Below are 25,570 nucleotides of genomic sequence, written 5' to 3'. Positions count from 1 at the left end.
CTTAATAATAGTTAAAAAGGGATTTCTGAGACGAGTTCTGAAAGTTCATCAAAGCGTATTCATAAACCTGTGTTTCTCTTCCTCCTGAGGTCATTTGGGTTAATCAATATTAGCACACGTTCCTGAGAGGATTGAGTCGTCGTCTTCTAGTGTAGATCTGCATCCAGACTCTCAGCGGTGCATTGGAGTGTGTTTGAGATGTTTTTCTGTTTTTCTCATGCTTATTGAGGAATTTGGATTGAGTAAAACATCCCAGCAATGAAGTCACATGGAAATGTGAGGAGAAAAACAGCTGTGGAAGAGAGTTAAACCTCACGGATCATGTCTTCTCACAGTTTTGCAATGGTCTTATTGCATTGAAGTGTTTTGGCTAATCAACAGAATCTGAGTTTTTACTTTCACTTTCAAGGAAATGAACCACTCTCTGGTTTACATTCTATGCTTTTAGCATTTCAGTTTATTCCCCGAAGTTTGCATGTAATCGTCAAGGTTTCTTTAAACTAAATTAGCTCTGCAAAATGTAATCTAATTGACTGAAATCTTTATCTGTCTTCAACAGGGCGACCATTGAAGAGGTGGAGGGAGACGTCTGTGAGCTCGAGTCCAAACTAGACAAGGTACGTTTGGATTATATTGTATAAGAGAAATGTATATTATTTATTATTTTTTTTTTATATTGTGTGTAATTCCTTATTTGAATTAAATATTTAAAAATAGAAAAAAAAGAATACAAATTTCTTTAATGAGTTCAGCTGTTGAAAAGCAGTGCAGTAAACAACATCTGCTTTTTATTACACATTTTATTAGCATCATAACATTTTTGAGCAGCGTTCAAGCTGAACAAAACCTGATGATCATGTTAATCCAGCACCATTTGAAGATATGTTAGGACTATCTGGAAATGCCAATACTAGTTTGGAAAGAAGCAGCAACACCAGAGTTTGATTTGAGCGGTTTCCTGTGGAGTGCAGTAAAAGCAGCAGCAGAGATTGTGATTGTGAGAGTGAGCGACGGAGCGCCTCATTGTTGGGTCAGATTGCAGACCCACCCAGCGCCGTTTGTCCGAGTGACTCAGACCGCTCACTTCCTCCTCTCGACCGCTGAGGAAGGATATGAGAGCCTCCTTGAGGAGGAGCTGCTGCTGCTTTTCTTATGAATCCACACACAGTTGTAAATGTGCACAGCGTCATAATTGAGCATCTGCAACGTCAGCCGTCAGCAAACCTGGAAACAGATGACACTGTGACTTAATAAATCCTGTTTTGTAGATTTAAACATCTATAACGTCAACTAATTATATACAGGAACAAAAACAAGATTATAAAGTTATAGAGATTTGATAAAGCATGGTTGTAATTGTTGCTTTGCTTTTATAGTAACAAAAGCAATCAGAATTATTTTCTTTTTTTTGTTATTGGTTCTGTTTTGGGTTTTTTTGGTCCTGATTTTTGTATTTTGTTTGGTTTTGTTTTGTTAATTTTTTTCTTTTATTTTTTGTTGTGTTTTTGTTTTTTGATTTAGTTTTGTCTTGATTTTTGTATTTTGTTTGGTTATGTTTTGTTTATTTTTTTCTTTTCGTTTTTGTTTTTTGATTTAGTTTTTTCTTGATTTTTGTGTTTTGTTTTGTTTGGTTTTTGTATTTTGTTTGGTTTTGTTTTGTTAATTTTTTTTTCTTTTATTTTGTTTTGTTTTTGTTTTTTGTTTTAGTTTTGTCTTGATTTTTGTATTTTGTTTGGTTATGTTTTGTTTATTTTTTCTTTTCTTTTTGTTTTTTGATTTAGTTTTGTCTTGATTTTTGTGTTTTATTTTGTTTGGTTTTTGTATTTTTGTTTGGTTTTGTTTTGTTAATTTTTTTTCTTTTTTGTTTTGTTTTTGTTTTTTGATTTAGTTTTGTCTTGATTTTTGTATTTTGTTTGGTTATGTTTTGTTTTGTTTATTTTTTTCTTTTCTTTTTTGTTTTTGTTTTTTGATTTAGTTTTTTCTTGATTTTTGTGTTTTGTTTTATTTTGTTTGGTTTTTGTATTTTGTTTGGTTTTGTTTTGTTAATTTGTTTCTTTTATTTTTTGTTTTGTTTTTGTTTTTTGATTTAGTTTTGTCTTGATTTTTGTATTTTGTTTGGTTATGTTTATTTTTTTCTTTTCTTTTTTGTTTTTGTTTTTTGATTTAGTTTTTTCTTGATTTTTGTGTTTTGTTTTATTTTGTTTGGTTTTTGTATTTTGTTTGGTTTTGTTTTGTTAATTTTTTTTCTTTTATTTTTTTGTTTTGTTTTTGTTTTTTGATTTAGTTTTGTCTTGATTTTTGTATTTTGTTTGGTTTTGTTTATTTTTTTCTTTTCTTTTTTGTTTTGTTTTTGTTTTTTGATTTAGTTTTTTCTTGATTTGTGTTTTGTTTTATTTTGTTTGCTTTTTGTATTTTGTTTTGTTTTGTTAATTTGTTTCTTTTATTTTTTGTTTTGTTTTTGTTTTTTGATTTAGTTTTGTCTTGATTTTTGTATTTTGTTTGGTTATGTTGTTTATTTTTTTCTTTTCTTTTTTGTTTTTTGTTTTTGTTTTTTGATTTAGTTTTTTCTTGATTTTTGTGTTTTGTTTTATTTTGTTTGGTTTTTGTATTTTGTTTGGTTATGTTTATTTTTTCTTTTCTTTTTTGTTTTTTGTTTTTGTTTTTTGATTTAGTTTTTTCTTGATTTTTGTGTTTTGTTTTATTTTGTTTGGTTTTTGTATTTTGTTTGGTTTTGTTTTGTTAATTTTTTTTCTTTTATTTTTTTGTTTTGTTTTTGTTTTTTGATTTAGTTTTGTCTTGATTTTTGTATTTTGTTTGGTTTTGTTTTGTTTATTTTTTTCTTTTCTTTTTTGTTTTGTTTTTGTTTTTTGATTTAGTTTTTTCTTGATTTTTGTGTTTTGTTTTATTTTGTTTGCTTTTGGTATTTTGTTTTGTTTTGTTAATTTGTTTCTTTTATTTTTTGTTTTTGTTTTTTGATTTAGTTTTGTCTTGATTTTTGTATTTTGTTTTATTTTGTTTGGTTTTTGTATTTTGTTTGGTTATGTTTATTTTTTTCTTTTCATTTTTGTTTTTTGTTTTTGTTTTTTGATTTAGTTTTTTCTTGATTTTTGTGTTTTGTTTTATTTTGTTTGGTTTTTGTATTTTGTTTTGTTAATTTTTTTTCTTTTATTTTTTTGTTTTGTTTTTGATTTAGTTTTGTCTTGATTTTTGTATTTTGTTTGGTTTTGTTTATTTTTTTCTTTTCTTTTTTGTTTTGTTTTTGTTTTTTGATTTAGTTTTTTCTTGATTTTTGTGTTTTGTTTTATTTTGTTTGCTTTTTGTATTTTGTTTGGTTTTGTTTTGTTTATTTTTTTCTTTTCTTTTTTGTTTTTGTTTTTTGATTTAGTTTTGTCTTGATTTTTGTGAACCCATCATAGTGATGGGTTGTTCTTGAACGATTCGTTCATTTTGAACGAATCTTTAATGTGACTCGGGAAGAACAAGTCGTCTCGGGGAGTGATTCTTTCAGTCGCGCATGCGCAATTGCGCAACTATGAACGAACGACTCAAACCCAAAGACTCGAGAGATGAACTAATCAATTCTGTTTCCGGCTCAGGCAGCATAGGTAAAGCGTATGGGGCTGTCACATAGGCATGGGCAAGGTGGGGCAATGCCCCCCTAAATGCTGTGACTGCCCCCCCCCCCCCCCCCCAAACGTGAAGGCATGCAAAATTCAGAATTTCATAAAAATTTAAAGTCAAATGGTCAGAGCACTCTCTGCTCGCTTTCAAACTAGCTACTGATTGGTAGATGCGTAGGGAGGGTGTGGCTACTCGTCTCACTCGCTCACAGTCACGGCAAGGCAGAGCTCAAAACTCAGACATCGTGCATGTAATGGCAAAATGATTGTTTCGTTTAGTTTTTTTTATTAAGTTAATTTAGAAAAACATTTAGAGCATGTTTTTGTTCATTCAATATAAGATTTAGTTTTTTTTTTTTTTTTTTAAGTAACGACCAAGCAGCTAGCGGCAGACAGTGAGTTGATCATAGTTTGTGTTTGATCAGTTTTGCCTTCTCAAATCGTCACGACTTGCCTACAATAAATCTATAGGCCTAAAAGAGTTCAGGTAGAAAACAATGTTAATTTCAACATTAAACTAATAAAAAAGCGTTTATATTCACCGCCTGTTGGAAATTAATGTAAAATAAAGGCTAAAACGCTTGTGATTTCTGAGTCAGTGTCTAGCAAGGATGAAGTTGCCGATCGCCATTTCCTCTTTGGACGCGCCTTTAGAGAGAAATTAATCTTTACAGACTACATAATGAAAGAGCTTTTGTTTTTGATTTGTTCTATTTCGTTAAGTAATAATTTAAAGCTTTCTATAAATACATGTATCTTGTCTGTGAGTTATGTATGCGCTGAGTTTTGCTGAGAAGCGCTAATATTGAGATGACAGAAAGGGGATCATGTTTGTTTTCAATGATTCAGGCACCGTTTGCAACGTTTTGTTGATATTGTGATACTGTATTGTTGTTATTTACTCTTACCTTTATGAGCAAAAATGACGGAATATTTTAAATTGTTTCCACTGCAAAAATGCAAGTGATTGCGCTGGCGCCTACTTGTCCTGCAAAGCGGCTCTCTACACAAAGGTTTGCATTTGTGCCTAATACCGCACATTTATATTATTTTAACGTTGAAATGAACGTTGTTTTATACTTTAACTCTTTTAGGCCTACATCTATATTTATCTTAGGCAAGTCGTGATTATCTGAGAAGGCAAAATTGATCAAACATCAACTCATTGTCTGCCGCCGGCCGCTTGGTCGTTACTTTAAAAATCAAAAACTTATATTTAACTAACGAAAAATGCTCCAAACGTTTTTTTTTTTTTTTTTTTTCTAAATTAACTTAATTAAACTGTAAATTATTTGTTTTGTATTGATTTTTACCTTTTTCGCTCCAAACTTTTTGTTTTACAAATTTCGGTAAAATGAACGAAATGACTCGAAAAAAGATTTGTTCATTTTGCTGAACGAGACTCAAAGATCCGAGTCGGTAAAATGATCTGAACTTCCCATCACTAACCCATCAGCGACGATCGAGCATGAAAATGACGATCGATTGGCTCCAAAAATGCATTTATTTATTTTTTTTTTAATTAAACTACTTTCATTCTTTCTGATTATGCTGGTATTTGGGCGGTAGTCTGAAATTTTATTGGTTATGGCTGTGAGAAGTTGCGGTCTAGAGACAAGACCGGAGCACAGAGCGAAGATGGCTTCTAAGACCGCGATCACACCGAACGCGTTTTTGCTGTGAGAGGCGCCTTTTTTGAATGGTTTTCTGTTGGCAGTGAGCGTTCTACGCGCTGCTTATGCGCCCCAGGCGCCTCGCGTTTTTGCAGGAGTGCTCTGAGCGCCTGAAGTTGAAAAAAAAAAATCAACTCTGAGCGGAAAAACGCCCGACGTCATTTGCGTTTTTTCCATTGTCCAATCGAATGAATGGAGAGGCGGGCCTTCTGTTGTGGTGACGAAAGTTTACCATTGCTTAAAAAGTCCGGAGACTGCAAGAAATGGAGGAGAAACTTTTGGTGTCTGTCGGGGGTAACCCGGAGCTGTATTTTTTAGGGTTTCTGCTAAAATTACAGTTTACTTAACAGCAGAAACCAAAGATTTTAGAGCGCTCGCGCTATAGACGGTTTCATCGGGCGCACGTGCCTGGACCTAAGTTAACTTCCAGTCTGTGTTTGTTTATCTGTCTGGTTCGTGTCGCGGGCTACAAACGCAGCTAATAATGAGTAATGAAGTTGGTCTCAGGTTATTGTGCTGTGGTATGTGTTTCCCAAACATTTATTTATTTGTGGCGATATAAAAACCGACTGATTTTCCAATAGACTTCGTTGAATAAACGTAATGCACGTTTAAAAATCAAACCGAGGCGTGGGTGTTTTTATATCACTGTATTTCTGAAGAAAGACTGTCTTTAGAAAATGTCATTTTCATTTCATCCTGCATAAGGCCCCGATCACACCGAACGCGTCTTTTAGTTCTAAAAACGCGAGGCGCACAGCACTGCCTTTTTTGGTGACTTTTAATAAAAGAGCAGTGTGCTGTGGTTTCTTTATGTTGCTAAGCAACGACCAAAACAGCTGTCTTGTCAGTCAAATCAAAGGATTATAGCGCGAGCGCTCTAAAATCTGTTTACTGTTTAGTAAACTGTCATATTAGCAGAAACCCTAAATAATACAGCTCCGGGTTACCCACGATAGACAGCAAAGGTTTCTCCTCTATTTCTTGCAGTCTCCGGACTTTTTAAGCAACGGTAAAATTCCGTCACCACAACAGAAGGCCCGCCTCTCCATTCATTCGATTGGACCATGGAAAAGAACGCGAATGACGTTGGGCGTTTTTCCGCTCAGAGTTGATTTTTTTTTTCAACTTCAGGCGCTCAGAGCGCTCCTGCAAAAACGTGAGGCGCCTGGGGCGCATAAGCAGCGCGTAGAACGCTCACTGCCAACAGAAAACCATTCAAAAGAGGCGCCTCCAACTGCAAAAACGCGTTCGGTGTGATCGCGGCCTTAGGCAGCGTTTTTAAATTAAGAGCTGCTTTGTCTATAGCCATTACCAGGGAAACCTCGTTTCTCGTGCTTAAAGCACCTCCTGCTGGCAGAGAATGAGTTTGCATTTTTAATAAATCAGTCTAATTTACGCAGCCAACATATTTCGCTTGTTATTAAAAAAATAATCTACTCTAGAAGGACTTAGCTGTTGTTATTGATTCTATTTGGATGTCTACCGGAAGTTAAGTTTGGGCCACAAAAGCGCGCATGCGCAGTAAAGTTTGTTTATGTTGTTGCCGTTGAAACCCTCTGTAATCCTTTGATTTGACTGACAGGACAGCTGTTTTGGTCGTTGCCTAGCAACATAAAACAACGGCAGCACACTGCTCTTTTTTAAAAGTCAACAAAAAAAAGGCAGTGCTGTGCGCCTTGAGTTTTTAGAACTAAAAGACGCGTTTGGTGTGATCGGGGCCAGAGGCGACTTTTTTGAATGGTTTTCTGTTGGCAGTGAGCGTTCTGCACGCTGCTTATGCGCCCCGGGCGCCTCGCGTTTTCGCCGCCTGCTGCGGCTCGCGTTTTTGCAGAAGCGCTCTGAGCGCCTGAAGTTGAAAAAAATGCAACTCTGAGCGGAAAAACGCCTGACGTCATTCGCGTTTTTTCCATTGTCCAATCGAATGAATGGAGAGGCGGGCCTTCTGTTGTGGTGACAAGTTTACCATTGCTTAAAAAGTCCTGAGACTGCAAGAAATGGAGGAGAAACTTTTGGTGTCTGTCGTGGGTAACCCGGAGCTGTATTTTGTAGGGTTTCTGCTAATATGACAGTTTACTTAACAGCAGAAACCAAAGATTTTAGAGCGCTCGCGCTATTCATGGGTACCAAAGACGTCACTTCCGCTATGCTCGCCGCCATGTTTGTGTCCGATATGACAACAGACACAGCGCATCTCAATGAGATTTAATAATAAATTGAAATAAGAAATTACTTTTTACTACTACTTCCCACACTGTGTATTTGACTTGATTGTATGTTTAGGACAAAAAGTGTAAATTGTTGTGAACGTAGTCGCTCGATGAAGGCTTTAAGACCTTGAAGAATCCTCTGCCGGCTGGTCACTAACTTACTTCACAGCGAACGGGACTCGCGCTGACGGCCACAGTCCGCGCTTAGATGTCGGCAAATTAGTTTTGGCGAATGCAAAAAAATGAGATTATTGAGCATAAGCGCAACATCCAGCAAGCCAAGAAAACATAAAATATACCTGAGGGAAGACGTCTTTCACGTCTTGTGTATTCCTAAAACTGGATCTCATTATTGAAGCACAAATTCAAGCACCAAAAGCATGAGATTTCTTTATTTAAAATATGCATTTTTATTCATTCAAGCTATATGGCTGCAATAACATTTTAGTTTAATTTAGTTTATTACACCACTTGTGCAGCCAGTCACAATTCACAATGGTACCATTTACTTGGGACGATGGTTTGTGTGTAACTTGTGTGCCATTTTTGTATGACAAATCATTTTTAGAGTAATTGTACATAAATAGTTTTAGCAAAACAAATATGATTATTTTTGAGAACCCTTTTACATGTATATACTTTACTGCAGGCGTTGCAATGACGAACGCTATGTAGTACAATAGTTTAGCGTTTATTATTTAATTTTCATAATTCACCGCATAATCTAAAACACCTTCAACTATAAAACACTCTTGCTCTTAAGCCAAATGAAAACAAATAATTTACGGCATCTGGATGTACTGTAAGTCACTATTCTCTGCATTAGCACTGTTTTGAACTTGCTCTTTGAATGCTTTCTTGTTTACTAAATCTTTGGACTTACGAGTTGATCGGTTCAAAATGATGTAATCGCAAAAAAATGTTTCTTTTCATTTTAAGGCATTATTTTCGTTATAATGTACTGATTCACAATCTTAGTCAATATTTAATTATTATTCCAGTACTCTTATTGTGCCGAAAAAAAAAACCCTGCTTTGGAAAGCACCTGCGTGAATGACACCGGTACGCTATATGCATACCGACCCACTTCGAGCACTGCTGAGATCTAATAAAACTGTTGTTAGTTTTTTTTTTCTGATGACTGTTTTTACAGCTAACTGAACAACATATCCCGGGCATATTGTATACTTGTTGTGAACAGTCTGGGAGTTTTGTTGATCTTCCTCTGGTAGTTGCGGCTGCTGTGACCATAGACTGAAACAGGTAGCGCGGACACAAAAATGGCGGCGATAAACTACAGTGACGTCACATGGAACCTATGGATAGTCCTTTGATTTGACTGACAGGACAGCTGTTTTGGTCGTTGCCTAGCAACATAAAACAACGGCAGCACACTGCTCTTTTTTAAAAGTCAACAAAAAAAAGGCAGTGCTCTGCGCCTTGAGTTTTTAGAACTAAAAGACGCGTTCGGTGTGATCGGGGCCTAAAGCGCCCAGCGATGTCTGGCAACACTTTGAAAAACTTCCACAACGAGTTTGATGCGTTACCATCTTGCACAAAAACACAAAAAAGCAGATTTCGCCGATGCCACTACCAGCAGTCAGACGAGCATAAGAGATTTCACCATCAGACAGACAGAGAAGATGACGCAGCTAATAGCAGAAATGACAGCAGAACACTTGCTGCCTATTAGTTTTGTTGAAGGTGAAGGTTTTAAACGTTTAATGAATTACGTTGAGCCCCACTATGCTGTCCCATCACGCAAAACGGTCACTGCAAGGATTGATGCTCTATACCCGGGTCGTCAACGGGCGGACCGCAAGATGCGTTCATGCGGACAGTGAAAGCTTTTGACATAATTAAATAAATGCCGAACGCTAATTTCTAATAACACAATTTATATCAAGCACACCAGGGTCAGCGGTTGGGTGCAATCTTCCGTGCAGCGATGAGAGCAGAGATCGGCGCATTGCGCACAGACAGATGTAGCTTTCAGTGAGTGAAAAAAAACAGCTAAAACCAGTCTAGGCTGGTTGGCTGGTTTTAGCTGGTCATAGCTGGTCGGCAGGCTGGTTTTAGAGGGGTTTTGGCCATTTTTCCAGCCTAGCCAGGACTGGTCAGGCTGGTCTTAGCTGGTCAGGCTGGAAAACCAACAGCTAAAAGACCAGCTACTTCCAGCTTAAACCAGCTAATACCAGCCAACCAGCCTAGACTGGTTTTAGCTGTTTTTTTTCAGCAGGGTTCAGTGAGTGAAAAACGTTGATGGAAAAAGCATTATGTTGGGGTAACGTCGCAAAATATTGTAAATATATCTTTTTATTCTGCATTTTTATACATATTTATGTTTTAATCCATGAAGGTGAGCCAATAGATATCACACAAGCAAAGCAAAAACTGCGCAATATGTTAAAGCGAAAGTAAAAACAGCGCTTTCAGTAACTGACGTGCACATTCTCTCAGAGACAATGATAGACAAATATAGCCTACTTCATTTGCTGATATTGATTTACTTTCCTAATATTTCTCTTGTGCGCCGAACATAGTAGGGAAAAAATAAAAAGAAACGTATTTGGTGTAGGCTTAAGGGTTGTTTCTGAAAGTCGGTGTTTAAAATAAAGCTCTCAATTTTCATTGATGACTGCAGTATTATTAGCGGTTAAGAAAGTCTTAATTATGATTTCAGGTGGTCTTAAATGTGGGGACTAAAAGGCAAGAATTGCGATAACTTTATAAGGCTATCCATCCTATCCAATATGAGCGCTGCTCGTTTCAAAGTCAGCTGCGGAGCTGCTTTGTGTTCATTCTGATAGCGCCTCCTGCTGGAAGAGAACGATCTGACATTTTGAATCAGTTTGTTCGTCTGCTGTTGTCAGAAAGACCAATGTGAAAAAAATCAATCCATGGTTTTAAGCAGCAAACACATAGAGTTGTAAATGTGAACTGATGGATTGACAAGACAATGTGTTATACAAATTTTTATATCTTTTTCATTTGGTCTTTTTTGTTTGTTTGGTTGAGTTAGTTTTGTCTTTTGTTGCTTTTTTGTTTTGTTTTAAATTTGATTTTTGTGTTTTGTTTTATTTGGTTTGGTTGGTTTTTAGTTTTTAAATTTGTTTTTGTTTTTTTGTTTCATTTTGTTTTTGTCCAGCTTTCTTTTAACCAATATAGTACCAACCCCTTTCTAACCGTCAGACTTTATTTTATAACCTGTTTTGTTTCATTATTTTTTGATTGGTTGTTTTTGTTTTTGTTTTTGTTTTTGTTTGTTTCTTTTGTTTTTCGTTTTTTTTTTTTGTTTCGTTTGTTTCATTTTGTAATGTTGTCTTTTTTGTGTTTTTTGAAAACTTTCAATAAAGTACCAACCCCTTTCTAGCAGTCAGACTTTATTTTATAACCTGATAGTTTTGTTTTGTTGTTTAATTTTGTTTTGTTTGTTTTGTTTGGTTGTTTTTGTTTGTTTTTTGTTTTTCTTTTTTTGTCTTTATTTATTTATTTTTTGGGTTTGTTTGATTTTGCTTTGGTTTTTCATTTGTTCTTTTGTTTGGTTTTGTTTTATTTGTCTCATTTTGTCTTTTTTGGTTGAATTAGTTTATTTTATGTTGTTTTTTTATTTTTGTTTTCTGTTTTTTTTTTTTTCATTTGTTTTTGTTTTGTTGTTTATTTTTTTGTTTTTGTCTAGTTTTCTTTTGAGTAATAAAGTACCTTTCTAGCACTCAGACTTTATTTTATAACCTGATTGTTTTTGTTTTGTTGTTTTGGTTTTGTCTTTTCAGTTGCATGTTTTGTTTGGACAAAGGACAAATCATACTTAATTTTTTGTTTTTGTTTATTTTCCTTCTTTCTTTTTGTTTTCTTTGGTTTATTTACTTTTTTTCAATTCTGTTTGTTTTTTGTTTACCAATAAAGCACCTACTTTTCTTAGCAATTTTATGACCTGTTTTTTTATTGCGTTTTATTGTATATTTTGTTTTGACAAACCGCTTATATAAACAATCAGACCTTATTTTGTAACCTTTTTATTTATTTTTTTTACTTTTGAGTTTTGACCACTAACAAAAAAGTGCAAACAACTTTTTTAAGCTGTCAGACTTGTGAGTTTTTCCTGATGATAACAAGCTGAAACAAAATGCCACAGATTTTTAATTATACATTTTTATATTTATATACTTTGTCAAATTTTGTTCTTTTTTTTCTTTTTCTTTTTAGTTTTTCTTTTTTTGTTTGTTCATTTGTTTTGTCTTGCTTTTTGTAATTAGTTTGATTTTCGTTTTGGTTTTTCTCTAGTTTTGTTGTTTAATTTTTTTTTCTTGGATGTTTTTCTTTCTCTTCGCTTTCTTTTTTAAAATGTATTTTTGTCTTGATTTTTGTGTTTTGTTTGGTTTGGCCTGGCTGTTTTTTGTTTTGTTTTTTATTTGTTTCATTGTGTCATTTTGTATTTTTGGTTGAATTAGTTTTTTTTTTTCCTGTTGTTTATTTTTTTTTTTAAAAAGGAATTCTTTTTTTTTTTTTTTTTGATGTTTTCATTTAGATGTTTCATCTTTTTTGTGTTTTGTTTCATTTTGTATTTGTCTTGTTTTCTTTTGACCAATAAAGTGCCAACCCCTTTCTTAGCAGTCAGGCTTTATTTTATAACCTGATAGTTTTTATTTTGTTTGGACAAAGGACAAATCATACTTAATTGTTTACCTTTTTGTTTGCTTTTGTTTGTTTTTTCTTTTTGTTTAATTTTTTTTTGGTCTTTTTTTTACTACTTTTCTTAGCAGTTTTATGACCTGTTTTTTAAATTGCTTTTTATTGTGTATTTTGTTTTGACAAACCACTTAATTAGACTTTATTTTATAACCTAATATTATTTTTTTGACCACTAACAAAAAAAAAGTGCAAACCAGATTTCTAAGCACTCAGTTTTGCCTGACGGATGATAACAAGCTGAAACAAAATGACACAGATTTTTAATTATACATTTTTATATTTATATACTTTGTCAAATTTTGTTCTTGTTTCTTTTTCTTTTTAGTTTTTCTTTTTTGTTTATTTGTTTTGTCTTGATTTTTTGTAATTAGTTTGATTTTCGTTTTGGATTTTCTTTAGTTTTGTTGTTTCATTTTTTTTTGGGATGCTTTTCTTTTTTAAAATGTATTTTTGTCTTGATTTTTGTGTTTTGTTTGGTTTGGCCTGGCTGTTTTTTTTATTTGTTTTGTTGTTTGATTTTGTGTTTTGTTTAATTTTGTTTGGTTTTGTTTTGGTTTTTCATTTGTTTTTGTTTTGTTGTTTCATTTTGTATTTTTTTTTTTTTTTTTTTTTTTTTGATTTGATTTTTTAGTTTTTTAATTTGTTTTTGTTTTGCTGTTTCATTTAGTCTTTTTTGTGTTTTGTTTCATTTTGTTTTTGTCTTGTTTTCTTTTGACCAATAAAGTACCAACCCCTTTCTTAGCAGTCAGGCTTTATTTTATAACCTGATAGTTTTTATTTTGTTTGGACAAAGGACAAATCATACTTAATTGTTTACCTTTTTGTTTGCTTTTGTTTGTTTTTTCTTTTGTTTAATTTTTGTTTTTTTGTTTATTTTTTGTCTTTTTTTACTACTTTTCTTAGAAGTTTTATGACCTGTTTTTTAAATTGCTTTTTATTGCGTATTTTGTTTTGACAAACCGCTTAATTAGACTTTATTTTATAACCTACTATTATTTTTTTGACCACTAACAAAAAAAAAGTGCAAACCAGATTTCTAAGCACTCAGTTTTGCCTGACGGATGATAACAAGCTGAAACAAAATGACACAGATTTTTAATTATACATTTTTATATTTATATACTTTGTCAAATTTTGTTCTTGTTTCTTTTTAGTTTTTCTTTTTTGTTTATTTGTTTTGTCTTGATTTTTTGTAATTAGTTTGATTTTCGTTTTGGATTTTCTTTAGTTTTGTTGTTTCATTTTTTTTTTGGGATGCTTTTCTTTTTTAAAATGTATTTTTGTCTTGATTTTTGTGTTTTGTTTGGTTTGGCCTGGCTGTTTTTTTATTTGTTTTGTTGTTTGATTTTGTGTTTTGTTTTATTTTGTTTGGTTTTGTTTTGGTTTTTCATTTGTTTTTGTTTTGTTGTTTCATTTTGTATTTTTTTTTTTTTTTGATTTGATTTTTTAGTTTTTTAATTTGTTTTTGTTTTGCTGTTTCATTTAGTCTTTTTTGTGTTTTGTTTCATTTTGTTTTTGTCTTGTTTTCTTTTGACCAATAAAGTACCAACCCCTTTCTTAGCAGTCAGGCTTTATTTTATAACCTGATAGTTTTTATTTTGTTTGGACAAAGGACAAATCATACTTAATTGTTTACCTTTTTGTTTGCTTTTGTTTGTTTTTTCTTTTGTTTAATTTTTGTTTTTTTGTTTATTTTTTGTCTTTTTTTACTACTTTTCTTAGCAGTTTTATGACCTGTTTTTTAAATTGCTTTTTATTGCGTATTTTGTTTTGACAAACCGCTTAATTAGACTTTATATTATTTTTTTTGACCACTTACAAAAAAAAGTGCAAACCAGATTTCTAAGCACTCAGTTTTGCCTGACGGTTGATAACAAGCTTGATAACTCAGAATTTTAATTACACATTTGTATATTTATATACTTTACATGAATGTTTCATTTACTTACATTTTATATTCATGTTTACTGTATATTTACAGATCTGTGTACTGTGTGTTTTGTTTAGCTGGTGAAACTATGCATTGGGATGATCGATGCTGGGAAGGCGTACAACACGGCCAACAAGCAGTTTGTGAACGGGATCCGTGAGTTGGCACAGCAGTCTGCCAAAGACGACGTAATCGAGGTGAGTAATAACCAATCAGCTCTCATTAGCCCCAAACACATGAACCTGTCCCTGGAGCAGAAGCGTCTAGAGCTTGTTTGGCTTGCTGTAGATGTGCCAATTGAAAGACTTCTGTTTATTTAGTGATCGTTTGAAAGCAAGCTTGGTTTGTGTTCACACAGAAACATTGGCTGCATACCAGCATTCCTGTCCTTCACATATTTACTTTCCTGTTTCTTTGAAATATCCATTGTGAGCGCTCCATTGTACTATGAAAAGATACCAGTGTGTTTTCTTCTATATGCATCTGGTGCAGGTATATACTAGTGTTTCCCAAGCTGGTTTTGTTTTTAATGCCTCCACAATTTCATCAGAACCAAACATGACATGTATTATTGATCATATCCTGGATATGTTTGATTTTGTTTTCTTTACTTACAAATAACCAAATGTTATTGCATTCAGGAATGTTTGCATTCACTTGTGAAATTTTGCATTCTCCGAAAAACATGGTGTTTGCTTGCAAAAACTTTTGTGATGGAAATAATAATATCCTAAATTTAAATGTTGCGAATGCAACTTTTTTTTTGAGGGAAAGGCAATATTTTTGTAAGTGAACACATTTTCTAGATAGACTGCAATACTTTTGTGAGTTTTTTTTTTTTCCCATAGTTTTTCAAAATTAAAAAAAAACAAAAAACTTTTTTGTCACAGTTGCGAGTTTACAGTTTGCATGATGCAAACTTGCTGTTCTGGGAAAAAAAGTCAGATTTGCAAACTCGCAATTGCAAGAAAACAGAATTTCGAGACGCAAACTTGCATTTGTTTGGAAAAAATATGCTTACAATTGCAAGTTGATATCAATTTCTGAGAAAAAAAGTCAGATTTGCAAGATACAAACTTGTATTTGTAAAGAAGAAAAAAGTTGCAAAACATTCCCCCCCCCCATACAGTTTTGCAACTTTTCACCGTTGCCAGTTTGTATCACGCAATCCTGGAAAAAAAAGTCAGAATTGTGAGATGTAAACTCGCAACTGTGAGAAAAAAGGTTTTTTTTTTTTTTTAAGTCAGAATTGCCTAAAAAATTGAGATACAAACTCGCAATTGCGAGGACCAAAAAAGTTTTTATCTCATTTTTATTTTATTTATTTCCATTTTTATCTCACAATTCTGACTATTTCTGACAGTTGTGTGTTTATATGACGCAATTCTGAGAAAAAAGTCAGAGTTGTTAGTTTTTTTTATTTCGAAATGAGCTTCCATACAATACAGTTTTGCAAAATGAATTGAAATTGTAATTTATTTTTATTTATTTATTGTTTTATTCATCTTTTAGTTTTTTACCCTTTGGTGCTTCATACATTTTTGCAAAAAATCACAATTTTAATACTTTTACGATCCTATTTTTCGATTCTTTAAAGTCTAAATTTGTTTTGCAGGTTAAACAGCTATAATACAAAAAAATATGTAATTTAACAGAAAAATTAATATATTAAAATTACCATTGAGCATTATTCAAATGAACATTTATACACCATGGTAGTATTTGTTGAACTGACGAAAAAAAAAAAAAATGTGTTAATTGTCATTTTAATTAATTAATTTATTTTTTGTAAAACAATATATGAAGGTCAAAATGAAAACGTAGAGAAACAAAAAAAAAAGTATTTCTGAGAAAAAAATTCTGAGTTTATATCTTGCAATTCTGACTTTATTTCTCACAATTGCAAGTTTATATATAGTTAAAAAAAAAAAAACGTTTTTCTCACAGTGGCGAGTTTACATCTCATAATTCTGACTTTTATAAACTATATATAAACTAGCAATTGTAAGAAATAATTTTCCTCACAAATGCGAATTTGTATCTCGCAATTCTGACTTTTTTCAGGCAATTCTGACTTTAAAAAAAAAAACGTTTTTCTCACAGTGGCGAGTTTACATCTCATAATTCTGACTTTTATAAAGTCAGAATTGCCTGAAAAAAGTCAGAATTGCGAGATACAAATTCGCATTTGTGAGGAAAATTATTTCTTACAATTGCTAGTTTATATCATCCATTTTTCTGAGAAAAATGGACACAATTATGGGTTTATATCTTGCAATTCTGACTTTATTTCTTGCATTTGCAAGTTTGTATCACCCAATTCAAAGAAAAAAGTCAGAATTGTGAGTTTGTATCACGCAATTCTGGAAAAAAGAAGAAGAATTGCGACATAAACTCACAACTGTGAGAATATTTTTTTTTTCAACATAATTGTCTGAAAAAAAAGTCAAAATACAAACTTGCATTTGTGAGGAAAAAAGTCAAATTTGTGAAAAATTATTTTTCACAATTGCTAGTTTATATCATCAATTTTGGAGAAAAAAAGTCAAGATTATGAGTTTATATTGCAATTCTGACTTTATTTCTCGCGGTTGCTAGTTTATATCACCCAATTCTGGAAAAAAAAAGAGTCAGATTTGCCAGATAAAAACTCGCAATTATGCGAAAAAAAAGTCTGAATTATGAGTCTGTCTTGCAATTCTAAATTTATTGCTCGCAATTGCGAGTTTATATCATCCATTTCTAGAAAAAAAGTCAGAATTGCAAGATACAAATTTGCATTTGTGAGGAAAAAAGTCAGATTTGCGAGATACTATACAAACTCACAATTGCTAGAAAACGAAATTGCGAGATACAAACATGCATTTATAAATAATTATCAAATTATCTCACAATTCAAAGTCAGAATTATGAATTTGTATCAAAGGTCTGACTTTATTTCTCTCAATTGTGAGTTCGTGTCATCCATTTCTGAGAAAAAAAGTCAGAATTATGAGTTTTTATCTTGCAATTGAGAAAAAAGTAAGAATTGTGCGATTTTAAAAAGTTGCAACAACCTTTATTTATTTTTACTCTGTTTTGCAAAAATAATAATAATAATAAAAACATGCAGTTTATTGTTATTTTTTTTTTTTTTTACCCAGTTGGTGCTTCATACAGTTTTGCTAAAATAAGTGGAAAAAAATCTCACTTTTTAACAATTATTATTTTAATACTTTCTCAATCCTATTTACTATTCTTTAAAGTCTAAATTTGTTTTGAAGGTTTAACAACTGTAATGCAAAAAAAAAAAAAAAAAAAAAAATTAAATTGCCATTGATTATTATTCAAATTAACATTTGCACACCATTGTAGTATTTGTTGAACTGACTAAAAACTAAAAATGTAATTATTTATTTATGTATTTATTTACTTTTGTAAAACTATATTAAAGTTAATATGGGAACTTAGAACTTATGTCATTTTTATTTATTTATTTTTTTAATGGTCAAATGTGACTTTTTTTTTTTTTTTTTTAGTTTCGTGATAAACAGCCATGCTCTTTCTTCTCCTCCAGTAATCTGTAGTCTCTTTGCTAACCTTTGTAATGCTCTCTGATTTCTTCACAGTCCAGTCTGAGCAAGTTTGCCGAGAATCTTCAAGAGATGATCAACTATCACACAGTAAGAAAATCAGGCCAAGAAGCTTTTGCCTTATTGCATTATTGTTTATGACTTCTCCTTTTTCTCATTTTTTTGTGTGTATCTCTGCAAAACGCTACCCTAAAATGTGCTGAAGTGCTAAAAAGGTTGACTTCAGGAGAAATGACCACATGAAACTAACATTTCCCTCTTTAGTCAGTAGCTGCTGTATTATAATGTTGATTCAATTGTGAACTGTAACTGAGCTATAAATGTGTTTTGAAGAGTTACATTTATGCAGTTAACTCTAACCGAGAATGTCCTCAAGCTGTTTCTCAATTCATTTCACGTCTAACTGACCATACTGCCCTCCAAAGGCAAAGCACAGTAACTACACATTTGGTCAACATTGAGTTAAGGCTTAAAATGGACTTTGTGACAACTGTTTTGTCTTGTGGCAAAGTCTCCTGGTTCAATTTTGTCCCGTTTCAGAGAAACGAGAGCGTCAACATGTTTGATTACCTGGCGTAAAAACTTTACAGCCATTTTTCTCAGTTTCAGTGTTGGCGTAGTTACTGCACTTTGCCTTTGGAGGGCAGCATAGAACAGGACAGTTTTGATAATGCCTGCAATAGCGCCTCTAGTGGCGGCAATCGGGGGTGATTTTAATTTCAACTACAGTACACGTGAAATCAAAGTTGTGCAGTTACAAATTGAGCTTGCCTTCATGTTTTTGGGCTTTATGTATTCCTAATAATGAAGGATGATTCTGTGGTGCTCACGCCTCAACAGAGCCTCCCTCAGGGTTGAAGCTGGAGCTCTATGAGTCAGTGTTTAGGTCTGTGCTGAGGTCAGCTGACTTGTGGTTAAAGTCCTCCTGAGCAAGAGCTGAGCACATGATCTTTAAAGCACAAATGCATCTGGACTTCTGGGTTATTTCATCAATCACACACTTGATCTAATAAACACTGGTCTTAAACGTCAAAAAAAAAAAAAAAAAAAAAAAAAAAAAACAGTTTACGCCTTTTAAGTCTAAATATGTCAAAAAGGTTGGATACAAGTACACTGAATTGCATTCATGTTGCTTATGTACATTGTACTTTCACTTTCTTTAAATACATAAACAAATACAGGTGTTGGTCATATAATTAGAACATCTTCAAAAAGTTGATTTATTTCACTAATTCCATTCAAGAAGTGAAACTTGTGTATTGTATACATTCATTCCAAACAGACTGATATATTTCAAGTGTTTATTTCTTTTAATTTTGATGATTATAACTGACAACTAATGAAAACCCCAATTCAGTATCTCAGAAAATTTGAATATTGTGAAAAGGTTCAGTATTGAAGACACCTGGTGCCACACTCTAATCAGCTAATTCACTCAAAACACCTGCAAAGGCCTTTAAATGGTCTCTCAGTCTAGTTCTGTAGGCTAGACAATCATGGGGAAGACTGCTGATGTGACAGTTGTCCAAAAGACGACCATTGACACCTTGCACAAGGAGGGCAAGACACAAACGGTCATTGCAAAAGAGGCTGGCTTTTCACAGAGCTCTGTGTCCAAGCACATTAATAGAGAGGCGAAGGGAAGGAAAAGATGTGGTAGAAAAAAAAGTGTACCAGCAATAGGGATAACCGCACTCTGGAGAGAATTGTGAAACAAAACCCATTGAAAAATGTGGGGGAGATTGACAAATAGTGGACTGCAGCTGGAGTCAGTGCTTCATGAACCACTACGCACAGACATGTGCAAGACATGGGTTTCAGCTGTCGCATTCCTTGTGTCAAGCCACTCTTGAACAACAGACAGCGTCAGAAGCGTCTCGCCTGGGCTAAAGACAAAAAGGACTGGACTGCTGCTGAGTGCTCCAAAGTTATGTTCTCTGATGAAAGTAAATTATGCATTTCCTTTGGAAATCAGGGTCCCAGAGTCTGGAGGAAGAGAGGAGAGGCACAGAATCCACGTTGCTTGAGGTCCAGTGAAAAGTTTCCACAGTCAGTGATGGTTTGGGGTGCCATGTCATCTGCTGGCGTTGGTCCACTGTGTTTTCTGAGGACCATTTTAGAGCACTTCATGCTTCCTGCTGCTGACCAACTTTACGGAGATGCAGATTTCGTTTTCCAACAGGACTTGGCACCTGCACACAGTGCCAAAGCTACCAGTACCTGGTTTAAGGACCATGGTATCCCTGTTCTTAATTGGCCAGCAAACTCGCCTGACCTTAACACCATAGAAAATCTATGTGGTATTGTGAAGAGGAAGATGCGATATGCCAGACCCAACAATGCAGAAGAGCTGAGGGCCACTATCAGAGCAACCTGGGCTCTCATAACACCTGAGCAGTGCCACAGACTGATCGACTCCATGCCACGCCGCATTGCTGCAGTACTTCAGGCAAAAGGAGCCCCAACTAAGTATTGAGTGCTGTACATGCTCATACTTTTCATGTTCATACTTTTCAGTTGGCCAAGATTTCTAAAAATCCTTTCTTTGTATTGGTCTTAAGTAATATTCACATTTTCTGAGAGACTGAATTGGGGTTTTCATTAGTTGTCAGTTATAATCATCAAAATTAAAAGAACTAAACACTTGAAATATATCAGTCTGTGTGGAATGAATGTATACATTATACAAGTCTAACTTCTTGAATGGAATTAGTGAAATAAATCAACTTTTTTAAAGATATTCTAATTATATGACCAACACCTGTAAATTAAAAAAAAATACAATGTCAATTGTAAGCATTTTTGGCAAGTCGATTTATAAATAAGCACAATTTATATTCACAAATGTTTATTTCTAAAAACAAGTCCAAGTATGTTGAGACTTTGCAGTAGTATTTAGTTCATGTATGAAATTTCAATGTGGCAATGGCAGTGACTGCAAAAACACGTATTAACTCAACATGGTATTTATTATTTATTGGCACCCTTAGTAAATATGAACAAAGGTGACTGTAAAAATAAATCTGCATCTTTTATCCTTCAGATCTTTCATTTGAAAAATGTACAAAATTCTAACCTTTCATTGAAGTTAAACGATGGAAAATGGGGGGGGTCTCATTATGAAATAAATGTTTTTCTCTAGTTCACGTTGGCCACAACTATTGGCACCCCTGAAAATTTGTCCAAGTAAAATATCTCTAAAGTATATTCCCATCGGCTAGGACTGGGAGTATAAAATTGTCCAGTCATGACTTTCTGTTCCACAGGATTATAAATATGAGGAAGACAAAAGCCAAAGTCCCTTAATCATCCATCACAAGGAGTAAAACCAAAGAATGTAGTTCTGATGTGCAGAACGAGTTTGTTGAGCTTCACAAAATAGAAAGTGGCTGTAAGAAAAGACCTAAAGCATTGATCCCCATTCCCACCATCATGGGCAATAATTAAGAAGTTCCAATCAACTAAATATGTTACAAATCTGCCTGGAAGAGGATGTGTGTCTATATCATCCTATTGCACGATAAGGAGGAGAGTTTGAGGGGCCAAAGACTCTCCAAGGATCACAGCTGGAGAATTGCAGAGAATTGTTGAGTCTTGGGCTCAGAAAGCCTAAAATAAAATGTTCAAACAGCTCCTACATCACCACATGTTGTTCCAGAGGGTTTCAAGAAAACATCCTCCTGGCTCACCCCAAAAACAAACTCCAGCATATTCACTTGTCAGACATGATTGGAACTTCAAACAGGACTGGCTTCTATGGTCAGATGAAACTAAAAATGAGCTTTTTGGCAGCTAACCCTCCAGATGGTTTTGGTGCGGAGAGGTTAAAAATACTGCTGGGTCTTTAATGTTGTGGACCTATTTTTCTGCCGGAGCTCCTGGACATCTTTTTTAGATACATGGCTTCATGGATTCTATCAAATACCAGCAGATTAAAAATCAAAACTGCCTCTGTTAGAAATCTTCTAATGGGCCATGGTTGTATCTTCCAGCAGGACGATGATCCAAAACGAACATCAAAATCAACACAAAATTGTGTCACTGAGCACAGAATGACGCTTCTACCATGGCCATCCCAGTTCCCTGACCTGAACCCTGTATAGAAACTGAAGAGAAGCACCACCAACATTAAGCTGGGAAGAGAGACATTCTGTTTGAAGGAAATGTGAAACCTTGTCAGGTGTTCTCCAAACTCATTAGACAGTGTTGGAGAAAACTCAAAACTGTTATCTTGGGAAAAGGGCGTTGCAATAATTGGGTGCCAATAATTGTGGCCAACGTGAACTAGGGAAAAGCATTTATTTCATGAGATTTCACCCCTAGGTTCTATTGATTGACTTCAATGACAGATTAGAATTTTGTGAATTTTTTGAATGGAAGATCTAAAGGATAAACAATGCAGATTTATTTTCACATCCACCTTTGCTCATATTTACCAAGGGTGCCAATATTAGTGGAGGGCACTGTGTTTTTTATATATACACACATATATATATATATATATATATATATATATATATATATATATATATATATATATATATATATAGGGCCGGGACTCGATTAAAAAAATTAATCTAATTAATTAAAGGCTTTGTAATTAATTAATCGAAATTAATCGCATTTTAATCGCATATAAATATTTGACCTGAGAACAGTGAGAAGTACGTTTTTTCATATGGATTTTTAGTATACCATTGAAGAATGACTGAATACATAAACTTAAGCAACAAAATATTGTTTATTTTTGTTCAACCAAGTCCAACAGACCAGTGCAATATTGCCATTAAGTGTAGCAATAGGAGATACAGTGTTTCCCCTAGGTTCCCATACTTTTTTTTCTCGGTACTTTACCCTACTTTGTGTAATAACGAAAACATTTATTTCAGTGAAAAAATAAGTCCAAAACTCTCTATTTTAACATTTTGAACAATAAGGCTTTACAATCTTTTGCTATTTTTTTTTTAAAGAAATTCTTGTGTGTTTTAATTTTTCTCATAATCAAATGAAAGCATAAACATTTATTTATTTTTAATCAAATGAAAAATAAACCTTTTTTAATTTTTGGCAAACAAACAGAGGTTTGCTGTTAAAATCAATAAATAATAATAATCTAACATTTAAATAATAATTGTCGTATTTTTTTCTACAATTAAGTGGTTAAACTTGTTGTTATATTTATTTTTTATCATATATAGTTTTTTTGTCAATTATTTAAATAGGAATATTGTTCTGTTTCATGTTAAACCGTACTTTTTTGACAGGTTGCCGTGAAGTTTCTGTGTGTGAAGTATGATATGATGCTAGTTAGTATGCGTGTATTAAAAAAAAAAACCACGTCTCCACCATTCATACATACAGATACAAACGGAACATGCAGGATTCATATTAAAACGGTCTTTTTGCATTTCAGTTTTGACAGACACTAGTCCATATCGCGATTTGAATTAAGTGACAGACCAACTTTTGATTAATCAATCCAAACATCGACGAATTTACGTGGCATTCCGCGCTATAGTAAATTCGGTTTTTATGAATGGAGTCCGCGATCCAGTCCGTGTTTTCTTGGAGGAGACATTGTAAACGCGCCCCCTAAGATAATGGTAGAGGAAACACTGGGATATTTAGAAATATACTAGCCTACATTTCAGAAATTCAGGTACCCTATAGGTAGGTAGACCTTCTGTAAAAGCATTGAGGTGATACTTGAGGCTCGATGTGCTGCGGTGATATGCGCATTCCTTTGTCTGAACCAAGGGGCAACCTTCCGGTCTCCCTCGTGAAACCAACACGGAAGTGACTGAAACTGCAATTCATCGACTGGCCGCTTGAGGCTGGCTGCAAAAGGGAGTCAATCCCATTGACACTCCATGTTAAAATGCCCAACTTTACAGCAGAAAAAAGTATGTTTACAGCCTGGTTCAATAAATGGTTTTGGTCTATATAGCTAGTTTTTCCCTTCATGTCAACTGTGAGGGGGGTGAATTTTTTTTATAACTCATCGGTTTAAGTTATATTAAGCCTTAAAGTTCAGCATAATTAAGGGCGTGGTCACTTGAGTGACAGGGGGATCGCCGCTGCTGTCACCACTGTCGCTCTAGGCGGGCGTGGTTTCAGCAACCAGCTCCACCCACATCCCGCCTTTTTGCCCATTTTTGATTATCCGGGAGTGACGCGCGATGACGCGATTCCAAGATGGCGACGGCCGAATCCCGCCCACTATGAGCTTCAAATTAGCGCTTCAGAATCCTACGGGTGACGTCACAGATACTACGTCCATATTTTTTACAGTCTATGGTCTGAACGCTAGTTGGTGCTCCAGTATAATCGGTCCGCTGAAACTCATCAAGTGAGAAACGTTCCGCGGTGCAAAATTAAGTGTGATTAAAATGCGTTAAAAAAGTTTAACGCGTTATTTTTGTGTAATTAATTAATCTAAATTAACGCGTTAAAGTCCCGGCCCTAATATATATATATATTTATATTTATTTATGTATTTACTTTCTTTTCAAATTGATGCTTCATGGTAGTATTGTCGTAATGGTGACTAAATAAATGGTGAATATATTGTGAATTGTTATTGAAATAATTGTAAGGCTTCATTTTCTTTATTACTTTTGGCAGATTTTATTCGACCAAGCACAACGATCAATCAAATCACAGCTCCAGACATTCATTCGAGAGTGAGTATCATAATATTGATTCTGTTCGCTTAATTATTAATTTAGTAACTTTCAAAATGACTAAAATGTACTACAGTTGAGGTCAAAAGTTCACATGCACCTTGCAGAATCTGCAAAATGTTAATTATTTTAGCAAAATAAGAGCAATCATACAAAATGCATATTATTTTTTTTATTTAGTACTGACCTGAGGAAGATATTTCACACTGAAGACATTAACATATAGTCCACAAGACTAAAATATCAAATTCAAAAACTTTTTGAATCAGGGTAAATTAAACTTATTTTGTGTTCTGTAGCTTCTGAAGGGCAGTACTAAGAAAAAAAAAAAAAAAAAAAATATATATATATATATATATATATATATATATATATATGCAAAATAAGAAAAGAGTACACATCTTCATTCTGTTCAAAAGTTTTCCCCCCTTTGGTTCTTAATGCATAGTGTTTTCTTCTGGAGCATCAGTGAGTGTTTGAACCTTCTGTAACAGTTGCATACGAGTCCCTCAGTTGTCCTCAGTGTGAAAAGATGGATCTCAAAATCATACAGTCATTGTTGGAAAGGGTTCAAATACACAAAAATGCTGGAAAACCAAAGAATGTGTGGGACCTGAAGGATTTTTTAGAAGAACAGTAGGCAGTTTAACTGCATTTTGTGCGATCCCTGTTATTTTGCTAAAATAATTAACATTTTGCAGATTCTGCAAACTTTTGACTTCAGCTGTATTTAGTTTATGCTTTTTAAGAGCTGATGCCATTATCAAGAGTAGCTGACCAATTTAATAACCAATTTAATGGCAATATGTGTTTTAAATTATGTGTACAATTAAATATTTTCAAGTCCAAGTATCGCTGAGGCCGATATATCGGTTTATCAATTGTGAAAATCACTGAAGTGGTTCTTTTATAAGTTTCTGCACCAAAACAATGTATGTTGTGGTAGTTTGTCATCCATTTTATAAGTACAGACCATTTGCTTTTACTGCCGCCAAACTGATTTCCATCTGTTTATCAATAGACTCCATGCACAAAGCCATTTGTCTCATCTCGGCTAAAGCCAGAGTTTATAATGGCACGGTTTCAGCAGTCTTGAGTGCACATTTAAGGAATGGTATTGCTGTGCGCAGGGACCTTCGGAAATTCAAAGAAGCTAAGAAACAGTTTGACAAAGTGAGCGAGGAGAAAGA

General features: G+C 33.7%; 1 protein-coding gene across 1 annotated transcript in view; it reads left to right on the top strand.

Moving 5' to 3' along the window:
* acap2b (ArfGAP with coiled-coil, ankyrin repeat and PH domains 2b) overlaps window positions 1-25,570 on the top strand; it is an 88,542-nt gene that overhangs the window by 18,851 nt on the left and 44,121 nt on the right. The window contains exons 2-6 of the mRNA XM_073843906.1: window positions 560-617; window positions 14,203-14,322; window positions 17,734-17,787; window positions 24,322-24,380; window positions 25,511-25,570. The exon at window positions 25,511-25,570 is cut by the window's right edge and continues 124 nt beyond it. Coding sequence (XP_073700007.1) covers window positions 560-617; window positions 14,203-14,322; window positions 17,734-17,787; window positions 24,322-24,380; window positions 25,511-25,570 — 351 coding nt within the window. The remainder of the gene's footprint in view (window positions 1-559; window positions 618-14,202; window positions 14,323-17,733; window positions 17,788-24,321; window positions 24,381-25,510) is intronic.

Source organism: Garra rufa, chromosome 7 (assembly GCF_049309525.1).
Source record: "Garra rufa chromosome 7, GarRuf1.0, whole genome shotgun sequence".
Lineage (NCBI taxonomy): Eukaryota > Metazoa > Chordata > Actinopteri > Cypriniformes > Cyprinidae > Garra > Garra rufa.
Note: the sequence above shows the minus strand (reverse complement) of the source record. Positions and strands in the feature narration are given on the sequence as shown.